This window comes from Rhinolophus hipposideros, assembly GCF_964194185.1.
Source record: "Rhinolophus hipposideros genome assembly, chromosome: 9".
Taxonomy (NCBI): Eukaryota; Metazoa; Chordata; class Mammalia; order Chiroptera; family Rhinolophidae; genus Rhinolophus; species Rhinolophus hipposideros.
Genome location: NC_138055.1, coordinates 17,923,898 through 17,937,792, shown reverse-complemented (window position 1 = coordinate 17,937,792; position 13,895 = coordinate 17,923,898). Strand labels below are relative to the sequence as shown.

Sequence of the window (13,895 nt, the reverse complement as noted above, 5' to 3'; positions counted from 1 at the left end):
AAAACAAATAAGACTGTATTTTCTTATTCATTAAAAAATTATAGATTTACAAAGTTTGATGTATGCTTATAAATATATTAATTAAAAAATAACATCTATACATATGTAAAATCTATGAATACATTGTTAATTTAAATATTATATAAATCTTTTTGCTTTAGATAAATGCTACTCCCTATTTTTTATTGCTTAAAGTTTTCAATTGGCAAACTCTAAATGTACAGAGCATGCTTACCTAAATATCAGAAAATAAGCAAAATAAAATATTTTAATGTACCTAAATTTTCTGAAATTACTATTTTAAAGCATTATAAAGCTAAAAAAAAAATTCCTAAACATCTAATGTGGGTACTATAGGAAAAAAAAGTTATTGTTAAAAGCCTTACCAAACTCTTAGCTAGAAACATAGCAAAATAAAAATTTAAAAAAAAGAAACTTTGAGACTGCTACTTGTAATTTTAAAACATGAAACAAAGCATATATTTAATATTTCCAATATATTAAAGAAAAATAGTAGTGTTAGCCTATGTAATTTAGATCTCTAACTAGATGAATATAGAATTCAAGATTTCTAAGTATATATACCATTAAATTTAATTGATTGCAAAGTAGTTGACATTCAAAAATTTAACTTAATAGCATTCAATGTCATCATCTAACTCCATGGAGCTTAACCATGTTTAATCATGTAAACATTCTTGGATCATCAAATCCATGAGTACCCATGTTGAAAGTAATTTAGTCAGTATCAGGCTCATGGGTGTTTATAATTCATAGGCTGAGGCTTAGTGAACCAGGATATTGGTTAGCATGATTCAAATGGGGTGTCTTAAGATATACATATGCAAGCCCAAGAAAATAAACAGAAAATTAGAAAGGTAAGCAAAGGTAAAGTGCACAATAAAATCAAAGTTGATGGGTCAGAAACAAGGAATGCAGATAAGAATAAGAGTCTGAGAAAAGTAATACAAGCAGCCAGTGGCCAAGAACTCTAGATAACAAGTAAAAAGGCACAAGAATAGACACACAGAACCAAGAACTTGATCATTGGGCCTATGCTCTGTCCCAAACAGGATAGTTCTTGATTATCACCTGCCTGAGCCAGAATTGGTTCCAAGGCTAATATGTGCCCTGGGCAGATAGGGGTCAATGAGAAGCAAAGATATACATAAAACAGACCTGTCACCTCATTGCTCCCTAAGAATAGAGTATGTAGTAGTAGTGAGAAAAGCTCTTTTTAACATTCGTTATGATTTTGACAAACCCCCAAATTTACATGCTAGCATCAAAGGCATGGAAAATATTTTTAAGAATGCCTGAATTTAAGAATATGCTTTTGGGGCCGGCCCGGTGGCTCAAGCAGTTGGAGCTCCGTGCTCCTAACTCCGAAGGCTGCCGGTTCGATTCCCACATGGGCCAGTGGGCTCTCAACCACAAGGTTGCCAGTTCGATTTCCCGCAAGGGATGGTGGGCAGCGCCCCCTGCAACTAAGATTGAACACGGCACCTTGAGCTGGGCTGCCACTGAGCTCCTGGATGGCTCAGTTGGTTGGAATGCATCCTCTCAAGGTTGCTGGTTCGACTCCCGCAAGGGATGGTGGGCTGTGCCCCCTACAACTAGCAACAGCAACTGGACCTGGAGCTGAGCTGCGCCCTCCACAACTAAGACTGAAAGGACAACAACTTGAAGCTGAAGAGCACCCATCATAACTAAGATTGAAAGGACAACAACTTGGAAAAAAATCCTGAAAAAATACACACTGTTCCCCAATCAAGTCCTGTTCCCCTTCCCCAATTTAAAAAAAAAAAAAAAAGAACTTTTTAAAGAATATGCTTTTGACCATCAAGTATGCATGTACGTATTAGCTTTTCAGCACATATGCAGTCATAACTTCCATAGCTTTCACATCTACAACTTTATGGTAATAAAACAGAAGGAAATGTTGATGTGGAAATACTTAACTCCAGAGTAGCACTGATTAGTGAGTGTAGTTAAGTGAAGAAAATCAGGACTTTGAAAGTCAGGGCTTTAACAAAAATTTATCCCCCAAAAGTTCCCCCCAAAACATGCTAGACCAAAAAAAATCTAAACCTGATCCAATTGTCTTAGAAAACATATAAAACTGGCACACTGTTGTAAGATCATCTAGCATCACAGCTGCTTCACAAACGAGTCCCATCGATCTTGCCACTTTGATCTGTGAAGTTCAATTCAATGTGGTTGAAAGCAGGATTATCAGTTCCACCATCTTCTATCGGATGAGACTTATAGCTTAAAACGCGTTTCTTCTAAAAGAAAATGTTAACATGGTGATTACAAAAATATATATATTCATTTATGCAATTCTAAATAATTGTTACTACTGCTTTTCTTTCACTAAATCAGCTTTGTAGTCTATTGAGGGAGAGATGTACAACAAAAATAGATCGTCAAACAGGGCGAACACCTTTCTCGTCCATCAGAGTTCAAAAGTCTGAAGACCTGGGGGGTGGGAGATGAGGATAAGGGGGATCAAATATATAATGATGGAAGGAGAACTGACTCTGGGTGGTGAACACACAATGGGATTTATAGATGCTGTATTACAGAATTGTACACCTGAAATCTATGTAATTTTACTAACAATTGTCACCCCAATAAATTTAAAAAAGGTTACACGGCAGAAAACCCAATTAAAAAAAGAAGTCTGAAGACCAACTAGTAGTCTATCTAGGTGATAAAAGCAGTCTTACTAATTTGAGGAAAAAGAAAGCTAACTTACTTTCTTACAAATGTCAAAACTGGATAAAACATCCTCTTTGGTCAATAGAAATCTGTGGTCTATGTTTTGTTTTCTTCCTCCTGAAAAACATATAAATTACCTAATTGTTAAAGAGATAACTAGAACCACCCAGTGACGGTCCATCATACAGGCATTTAACTTGTACACATTCAACTCTATGTGCTCATAAAACTCAAAGAGAATGTGAATCTTCTAAATAGTGCTGGAGACAGCCCACTACTTCCCTTCCTTCAGTCGGTCTCACATTCTACAAGGGTCTCACTGTGATAAACCTGAGTTCAGTGTTTAAAGGTAAATGCAAACCAACTAGAGTCATCTGGCCCAATGCTGGTAGGAAAACTGGTTCAAAAGCATTCTTCATGATCTACCAATAAAACATCAAACCATATGCCTCTGTTTCAGACGGTAGAGTTGCCCTTCCCCAATTTAGTGGCCATGAATGTAGATGTGTGTGTGAAGAAATGCAGGAAATTATGAATTGTTGAATAAATTATTTAAATGAAAATCAATATGGTGATTGGTGTTTGATCCAATTCCTCTCACCTAACGTTTTGCTTTATAAAAAAATATCCTTTGGTTTGGTGTTTTATTTGTGGATCAAAGAAGATGCTTTCAAAACCGTGTTGTTCTCAAACTACCTCTACCCAAATCACCTAGGAGATGCGCTAGCAGTTCCCTGGACTCCCACCTGGATTACCCCAGTTAGAACCTCTGGGGTGGGGCCACTGAATCTTGAATTTTACCAAATTTCCAAAGTGATTATTATGTCCTCTAATGTTTGAGAACAAGTTTAATAAAAAATACTAGACTTAATTATGGGAGCCTATGCTGTCCTAGAGATGGGATCAACTGTAAATTAATTGACTCAACATTGTTGAGTGCCTACCCTGTGCTAGAGACCCTACTAGGTGTTCGAGAGGAACAGATGAATAAAACAGTCACTGCACTCACAGTCTAAGTAGCTCACAGTCTACTTAGGGAATCATTTACCCTACTTTTCTGATGAAGAGCTCCACTCATGGTGCACAGTACATGGTTAGGTAAAGCTGAAATGCCCACCAAGTCTGTCTGGCCTGAATTCTTAGATTCTTAGTACCCTACAGTAGATTTTAAAATATATTTCCCAAGGAGTGCCAGGATTTTACATTTCTAGATTTTTTCCAATGTGCTCAATGCTGCTGTGGAATGGGAGTAAATCATTTATGAAATTCATGAAGTTGAAGTGTTTTTCATCACTGCATGCTTACTCACCCAGAAAAAGCATTACTTTTTAAAACACAATATATTGTTGTATATGGTTATCAGAATCAAAGCATTTAAGGGGGGAAAAAGGAGTACTCTAATAGCCCATTCTTAAAGAAAAACAAAAACTGGGTGAACAAGGACCAACGACCAAATAGTACAAGAAAATTGGTTAGGTGTATTCCAAATCTGAACAATTGGGTTAGTGGTGAGAAAAGTTCAAAATCTTCCTTAAAATATATCACAATAGATGAGAGAATAAACCTACTATGCTGGTCATTTTATTTATGAGAAAAAGCACTATCCTTTTTAAAAAGAAAGAGAATAGTTTAAAACAACTGTTTGAGAAGTAACAAATAGGTACAGACTTTATTATAAATGTATAATAAATATATTATAATAATATAATGATGGATATAATTATATTATCACCAGTAATTATTAACATAATTCATTAATTATAAATACAAGTGTCAGAAGTTTGAAAGACAGTGCTGTCCAGGTGCCAAACACAATGATTGATAGCTGGATTCCTTAAAGTGTCACAGTGCTGGTAGCTTTGTAGCATAAGGCAAACCAAGATATCACACGTACTTGCACAAAGTGTAAGACTTCTAACTAGTTATTACACATTTGATAAAGAGGACAGTGAGATGCCTTCTCCTAGTTTGGTTCCTATGGATGTCCACATGGGAGGGAATGTACAAAATTAGAGAGCCCAGCATTTTTCACTAACTCCACACTACTACCCTGGTCTAAGCCACTGGGACTGCTCACCTGGATTCCTGCAATAGCCTTCTACCTGCCCTCCTTCCCTTACAGAATATTCTCAACACGGGATCAGAGTGCTCCTTTGAGAATTATTGGAAAAGTAATTGAAAAAGTATCCCATGTAGTAGACCTAAAAGACACAGAGATGGAAAATTGGAGAGAAAAGATAAGAAAATTAGAAGAACGGTCTAAAAACTCAAACATTTGACTAATTGGAGTTTCCAGAAAGAGAAAATTAGAAAATGGCAGGAAATCATAAAAGAAATAATGCAGGAAAATGCCCTCAAACTGAAGGACCTGGGCCTTCAGATTCACAGGGCCTAGGACAAAGCAGCCACTGTGAAATGGGTCACATGCGAAGGTCAACAGGTAGCATGGCATTCACATTCTCAACAGCAACATGGTAAGCTAGAAGAGCTGGTACAGTGTCACGCGCAAGAGCATAAATTGTTGGCAAAAAGTTCAGGTCGTCTAACTTTTTCACGCAGCCTTTTCAGCACTTCCAAATAGTAAACTTAGTTAACTGTTTGTCCAGATGGTACAAATTCATAATGATTGATCCCTCTGGTATCAAAAAAGGTGAGCAACATCGTTGCAATAAGTTTGAGAACTTAATTGTTAGACCACGTAGAGGTAAATACAGCAATAGTAGTGTTTATAGTTACCTGTTGGTAGACTGATAAGCATTCCCACAAATAATGTTACCAAGGTTCCAAGAGCACTGAAGTACAGATAGGAAATAGAATACCAATTATCCATCAGTGGAGTCCTAAGAGAGAGCAGAAGCAGAACCATAAGATTTCATATAATGCTACTAGCAACTTAGAGTATGTGTCAATAATCCTCGCGGCAGTGTCAAAATACAATACTTAATAATGTTTTAAATGGCATAATTTGCTATCCTAATTTTATCTTATTGGATCAGGTCAAGGTCTTAACCTTTACCATACACTATAATACTAAATATCCACGTGTATTCCTTTAAGTCTGCTTTATGTGCCATGCACGGTTCTTATCATTGGAAAGTCTACCATAAACAAAGTAGATAAGACTCCTTCCCTCATAAAGTTTACATTCTAATGGGGAAAGAAATACAATAAACAAGTAAACTAATAAATATAATAATTTCCACTGATGGAAAGTGCTATACGGAAAATAAAGCAAGGTAGTGTGTCATTAACAGGCTGGAAAGAAGGAACTACACTCTAATGCAGAGTCAGGGACAGCCTGTCTAAAGAAGGGACATTTACCTGAGATCTGAATAACAAAAAGTTCTTATCAAAGCGTCCTAGAGAGAAGTAAACAACAGCTGACCAAAGCACAGTGCACAAGTACTGGGAACTTAAAAAATAAAAACTGAATCTGGGTCATTGACACCCAGAAGCTAAGCTTCTGGTATCTTACTTCATCTTCAGCTGTGTTGTTCCCTCCTCTTGTACACTAGCGATACTGACCTACGACATTGAATTACGTATGGTTTCCCAAGGTGCCATCTGGCTTTGGGCCTTCAGGCCTTTGCATACGTTGCTTTTCCATTTTGCAATCTACATTCCTGCTTCCTTTTGTCCCTCTGCCCAACCTTGATCACCTGATGAACTCCTGCTCATGTAATACTCCTCTAAGAAGGTTTCCTTGACTCCACCCAGGAATAGTTAGGCTCTTCCTCCTCCTGGCTCCCAGGATGGCCTATGAATACCACTTATCACAAAAAATTGTTTATTTTCTTGTCCAACTTTCCTCCTGGTCATTTTCTGTGACAAGAATGATTTTCCAGACCTTCTCTCTCTAGCCAACCTCTGCATTCTTCAAGTAATACTACATCTCTCTTGTTAACCTGCACTCCAAGTTTGTTTATATTCATTCTATTAACAATTATGTATCAAGTATTTATTAGCTATTTACCATGTGCTAGTTATTATACTTATCGTGTTTATTGAGTTAATTGTTTTGTGTATATTGACACATTCTCTCCAGCTAAATTATAATTTTCTATAAGGCAGGAACCACAGAGAATGGGAGGGGAAGACTTTCCATGGGTATTGTATAAACGGCCAGCCCAGGACTGAGTACGTAATTCATGCTCAAAAGTTCTTGTTTATTAGCTATTTTATAAATAAGCTAACATATAAAAGTGATTATTATGGTACCAGGCACACAGTAAACCTCAGCTAATCTATTTGCTTCAGGAATCCAAATAACTATTCTGTCTTAGATTCTTAAATTAAAAGAGACATTTACATAATCAGGACAAATGCTGAGTAAAACTGTGAAACAAGCACATCCTGAAAGTCCTCCCATTTGCTCTTCCATTAATCTTTTCTCCCCTTCTGACTCTCCCTAATGACTTCCTGACATCCCCATTAGTGCTTTCATGCTTGTCCAGACTGCTCCCTGCATTTCCTAACCCCTCTCCCCATAGCAGCGCACCTAGTCAAACCTCCCCCAAATATGCTCCAGGTCTGGAATGACTTTTCTCTCTCCCCATACAGAGTTTACCAGCCTTGAATGCCCACCAGCAAGCATTCTCATAGCTGAAATCCCTCCAGGACATAAACAACTAATAATAATTGTCATATTTCTTCTCTCAGGAGTGTGTCCATTTTAAGAGGGAGGTACTATGTCTTGACCCAAAGGGAATGATTCTTTAATGGTTTCCTTCTAGGCAAGCTGGAACCGGGGCAATACTTTGGGGACAGTGGTCTTATTTTGCATTCCTTGGACATAACTGTGGCATTTATGCTTTAAGGCCAGACATTTATACAGTTGACTCTCGAACAACATGAGGGTTGGGGCGCCAACCCCACCCCCCGCACAGTAGAAAATCGGCATATAACTTTTGATTCCCCCAAAACTTAACTACTAATAGCCTACTGTCGACCGAAGCCTTAACAATAACATAAACAATTGATTAACACATATTTTGTATGTTACATATATTATATACTGTATCTTACAATAAAGTAAACTAGAGAAAAGAAGATGTTATTAAGAAAATCAAAGGAAAAGAAACTATATTTACAGTACTGTACATATTCATTGAAAAAAATCCACATATGAGTGGACCCACACAGTTCAAACTAGAGTTGTTCAAGGGTCAACGTTATACCCACTAAAGAAAGCCTTGCCCTTACTCCACTATACAATTAAACGCTCATCTACCAACAGGTGTTTATCGTTTCATGAAATCAGACATCAGTATCGAAAAGCTCCAAAGTGTACCACTGCATACCGAAAACTCTAGCAGAAGGATCACAGGTGCAACTCATCGCTTGTTCTCTAAAGATTTGGAATCTTCAAAACTAAACAAATAGAAATTTCCAACATATTTAGATAATTGCAGCTTTTAGTCAGTAAGGCTATACAAGCAATGTTTCTTTTATAACGGAGCTTTTCATTGTGTTAGGTTGGTGCAGAAGTCATTGCGTTTTAAAAGGTTAAAAATAATTGCAAAAACCGCAATTACTTTTGCACCACCCTAATCAAAGTTTTTGAGTTGATAAAGACAAGTTTTCATTCAACTAGGACTGGTGGTTGGTAGCATTTACCCATAATGGAATTTTGTTGTTGTTGTTACTATTGAAGTCTTCCCTGGATCTGTAGGTGAGGCAGAAGTTTCTATTGAAGTTAAGAAAATATGCCATTTTTTGCTATTTCTAAACCAAATATTATAGCCAGAAAGCCACATGGACTCTGCTCATTTCAGAATTAGGTAAAAATCACAGGGCTGCAGGCAAGACAAAAGTTAACTAGGGTTCTCTACCTGTCATATATATATATATATATATATATATATATATATATATATATATATATATGTATATATTATATATATACATATATATGTGTATATATATATATCCACACACACATATATATATATATATGTGTGTATATATATATATACATATATATATACACACACACATATATATTTAAATATGACATCATAAAGCTTAATTCAATACCTTTCAGCACTGGTAGAAAACGGCACTTCTGTGGTTGACATCCAATCTGTCTCATTGTGTGTGGCATTACAGCCGTAGGTTTCAAGGCTTAGTGGCATACTTCTCTCAGGAAGCAGAGGATAAATTTGAGCTCCAATTCCAACCCAGAAAGAAATGACAAATCCAGCCAGCACACCAGTAAGCGCTCCCTGCAAAACAAGAGTGCTTTTAAAAAGAACATAACACAGCTTGCTTTGAGATGGAAATTAACATTAGAAGGTCAAAATCAACTTGGTCTAAGCCAAATTTATCAGCTTCCCTCCTAAAACTATTGCCCTTCGAAAGACCCGAGCCTCTGGTCAAGGGCATCATGGACCCCTGCTCCCTCAGCCCAGAGCCATGGGGACACTGTAACCCCATCCCCTTTTTCATATCCCTATCTAGCCAATCACCAATTCCTGTCCATCTTTCTTTTCACATGTCTCATACTTCCATCCCTTCTCCTGTTTGATGGCCAGCCCTCTCTTCTGGCCTCGTCATATCTTCGCACTCAAATAACTATAATGCTCCTGTAGTTGACTCCAGACCAATTGTTCCCTCTATTTGTATTTAATCTGTGAAGAGATGGCATGTCATATGAGCAACAGACTACGAAGAAGAAAGCACACACAGAGTGTATTCCTATACTTAACAACGTACATGACTGTAATTGTGCTGCAGGGTAATTAGGGGGGAAATAGCAAGCAGTTTCACAAGTGATAGCAACAATGCATACAACCAAACCAAATATTTCTAAAGATAAATGGAGACGTCCTCTCTGAAGATATTTGGTTTCCCAATCTGTGGAAGACTTACTTGGGTCCTCTGCTTGTGCTTTTTACCAATGAGTCAGGTGTTCTGCCAGCCCTTGCATGATATAAGCCCTAATTCCAAATGATGAGGACAAAAGCAAACCAAAATACAAAATGGAGCTGGGAAGCCCCTTCCTCTGTGGTGGAATTTCCCCCCTTTCTCTAAGAATAATAATCAGATACGGGAGCCTGTGCCTTGGGCTCCACATAGAGAGGAGGGGGAGAATATCGGCAGTGAGGGGGACACATGAGCAAAACCATGGAGTAGAAACAAACAAACAAACAAACAAACAAACAGTGTGTTGGTGGTAGAACGAGAAGGCTAATGACCAGATCAGAGGATTTATATTGGGAACAAAGACTGTGAGCTCTTTCCTTAAGCTGTGAGCCCCTGAAAGCAGAATTAGGTTTCTTTATTTTTGAGGCCCCAGCACTTAGCATTGCGCTGGGCATATTGTAAGCACACAATAAATACTTTTGAACACTATGAGGTTGAAATAATAGGGTGACCAGCTGTTGACAGGGCAGATTTGCTTAGTCTTAGCACTGTACATGACTTGGTCAAGGGTACATAAAATTACAAAACCCATGAAGGCAGAAATATTCAGTGCTCTCTACTCCCAGGATAGTTCTAGGCCCATGGGTATTCACTGAACAAATGAATGATTGAATGTGAGGGAGGGAAGGAAGGAGGAAAGAGGGAGGATAAGAAGCAAAGGAAGGAAAGGATGGACGGAGAGAAAGAAGGAGGGAGAGAGGGAAGGAAAGAGGGAAGGAGAGAGTGAGAAAAGGAGGAAGTCCTCTCCAAGGTAAGGGTAGATATTCCTCTAGTGAAAAATGTGGATGCAGTAAAAAGAGGTACTTCCCCCTTTTATAAAACTAGTAATCTTACTTCCCTGAAAAAGTGCATGTTGGACCTAGTCATCTACAGTTTTTCTGGAGGCAACTCATGGTGGAAATAAATGTCAAAAACCAAAAGTCAGTCTTTTTAAAATTTTTCATGAACTCAACAAATCACTATGCATTTCATAATACAAAGAGTCTAATCAAAGCTTTAACATTCTGAGGTAGGCACAAACCACTCTCTCATTATAATTAATTTCTACCAAACTAGCTTTTTGTATGATACTTCATTGAGAATTATTATTATTTTTTAATGTTTATTGGGGTGACAATTGTTAGTAACGTTACATAGATTTCAGGTGTACAATTCCGTAATACATCATCTATCTATCACACTGTGTGTTTACCACCCAAAGTCAGTTCTCTTTCCATCACCATATATTTGATCCTTTTAACCCTTATTAATAATAATAATGACATAAAGTCTGTATTAGTATCTGCCTTACTAATTCTTAATGCATTATGAGGAAAATGGAATTCTACATGTAAAGTCATAGTTCTATGGTTATTCTACATTTGTCGGAAACAACCATATACATTAGCAGTTTTTCCTAAACTTCATCATATGGCAGGACTGAACCAGTGGACTTTCTTCTGACTTTCAGAAAAATAATTTCAATTTCATTTATTCCAAACAAAGTTTAGTTCTTTGAAGTACAGATATATCTTTGTAGAAGAACAGAGATATGTCCTCTTTTGGATACTATTCCCAATTATGATCACCCCTTTAGGGCTAGAACCATGTTGTTGGAGATACAGCTTTAAATATGAAGAATAGAAACTTTCTGGCCAAAGTGGTGAGAGCTTATTGCTACGCTTTGCTGTATTCTGGATATTCACAGGTATCCTCAGTTCTATTGCCCTTAAATATCTCAAATATGAGGCTGGCAATCTCCTTTTTTAAATGCTAATGATTAATTTTCAAGAAGGGCACAAAGATAAATGCATAAGAAATGTTGCCCTTTAGCTACATTGTGAATATTTGCAATTGCACTATATTGTTCCGACAGATTCCATTTAGCTTCATACCTGCAGGGTCCCAGTGCACAGTACTTCATTGTATACCCCAGCCAAGTCAATATGAGTAATTTAAGTCATTGAGACAAGTCACTAATGACAGATATCATAGGAACTACATCTTTACAAGTGAGAAAAAAAATGGTAGAGCTGCTAACTGTATTTGAGAAAGCAAGCTTTATACATATTCACTCTTGGTACTTACAATTGAGTTGGCGAAGGGAACCAAAATACCCAAAGTGAACAAGCCCAGAAGTGGTCCACCGACCATGCCAAATATGCTGAGGGCCGCCTATGAAAATGATAAAAAGTCAGCAATTAGGAATGTCGAATCCAAAGTTAAAGTGTTTCCAATTAATTTCATTAGGATGAGGATTTAACGTCTCTAGCCTTCTCCTGAAAAACATGGCAGTCTTGTCACTGGTGAAGAGATCGTTAGAACTTGGAAGCTTTTGCTTCTTAGTCTCAAGTATCTATATGTTCTTTCAGAGACCCTTAAGAAGGGCAGTAAAATGTAAGGAAGGTGGAACATCAAGAGACAATGAGAGCATCTATATGAATGCTTAAGTCAAGAGTGATTACCACTCTTTCGGGCCTTGTTCTCGCAGAAGTGAATAATCAATCACATCATTCTTTTGTGCTTCGATAGTCTCAACACCTCCTCCTCTGCAGGTACTTCCTCCACTGAAGTCTTGAACCCCTCTCCATCATCCATGAGGCTTGGAATCAACTTCTTCCAAACTCCTGTTAATGTTGATATGTTGACCTCTTCCCAGGAATCACAAATGTTTTTAACGGCATAAAGAATGGTGAATCCTTTCCAGAAGGTTTTCCATTTACTTTGCTCAGATCCACCCAAGAAATCACTGTGTATGGTATTTATCACCTTACAAAATGTATTTCTTCAATAGTAAGATTAGAAAGTCAAAATTACTCCTTGATTAATGGGCTGTAGAATGAATGTTGTATTGGCAGGCAGGAAAACATTAATCTTGTAAATCTCCATCAGAGGTCTGGGGTGACCAGGTGCATTGTCAGCAGTAGTAATATTTTGAAAGGGATCTCTTTCTCTGAGCAGTGGTCTCATCTCAACAGTGGGATTAAAATATTCAGTAAATCATGTTGTAAACGTATGTGCTGTCATCCAGGCTTTGCTGCTCCATGTATATAGCACAGGCAGAGTAGATTTCGCATAATTCTTAAGACCCTTAGGATTTGGGGAATAGTAAATGAGTATTAGCTTCAACTTAGTCACCAGCTACATTTTCCTCTAACAAGAGAGCCAGCCTGTCCTTGGAAGCTTTGAAGCCAGGCTCTGACTTCTCCTCTAGCTATCTATCATTTCTATTATATTGTCATCTTTTTCCAATATAAGGCTGTTTCAGCTACACTAAGAATCCGTTGTTTAGTGTAGCCACCTTCAATATTTAGCTAGATCTTCTGGAAAACTTGCTGTACTTGGTGCTTCTCATAACTTTCATGCTTTGGAGAAGGCTCTTTCCTTAAGCCTCATAAACTAACCTCTGCTAGTTTCAAACTTTTTTCTACAGCTTCCTCACCTCTCTCAGCCTTCATAAAAGTGAAGAGAGTTAGGGCCTTTCTATGGATTAGGCTTTGACTTAAGGAATGTTGTGGCTGGTTTGATTTTTCTCCAGACCACTGAAAATCTTCTCTATATCAGCATATCATGTGTTCAGTGGAGTAGCACTTTTAATTATCTTCGAGAATTTTTCCTGTCCATTCACAACTAGCTAACTGGTGTAAGAGGCCCAGTTTTCAGCTTATCTTGGCGTTCCATATGCCTTCCTCACTAAAATTAATAATATCTAGGTTTTGATTTAAAGTTAGAGATGTGCAACTCTTCCTTTCACTTGAACACTTAGAGAACACTGTAGTGTCATTAAGAGGCCTAATTTCAATATTGTTGTGTCTCAGGGAATAGGGCAGCCTGAGTAGAGGGAAAAAGATGAAGGAGCAACTGGTCAGTGGAACAGTCAGAACACACGCTTTTATTGATTACGTTTGCCATATTACATAGGCACAATTTGTGGCACCCCAAAACAAAATAGTAACATCAACAATCACTAATCACAGATCACCATAACAAATATAATAATGGAAAAGTTTTAAATATTGCAAGAATTACCAAAATGTGACACAGAGACATGAAATGAGCAAATGCTGTTGGAAAAAATGGTGCAGATAGACTTGCTTGAATTCAAATCATACAAAATGTATGTTTTCTGACCACATTGAAATGAAACACTGAAATGAAACGGAATCAATAGCAGAAAGATAACACAAAAATCTCCAAACACTTGGAAACTAAATAACATACTTTTAAATAAGCCATCGGTCAAAATGACATCTCAAAGAAAACTTAAA

The 13,895-nt window shown here is 37.4% G+C and overlaps 1 protein-coding gene across 1 annotated transcript in view; it reads right to left on the bottom strand.

The window, feature by feature from the left end:
- SLC5A8 (solute carrier family 5 member 8) overlaps positions 1-13,895 on the bottom strand; it is a 47,565-nt gene continuing 33,670 nt past the window's right edge. The window contains exons 11-15 of the mRNA XM_081059521.1: positions 11,716-11,802; positions 8,761-8,948; positions 5,461-5,564; positions 2,762-2,841; positions 1-2,288 (exon numbers count right to left, since the gene is read on the bottom strand). Coding sequence (XP_080915647.1) covers positions 2,163-2,288; positions 2,762-2,841; positions 5,461-5,564; positions 8,761-8,948; positions 11,716-11,802 — 585 coding nt within the window. The 3' untranslated portion in view covers positions 1-2,162. The remainder of the gene's footprint in view (positions 2,289-2,761; positions 2,842-5,460; positions 5,565-8,760; positions 8,949-11,715; positions 11,803-13,895) is intronic.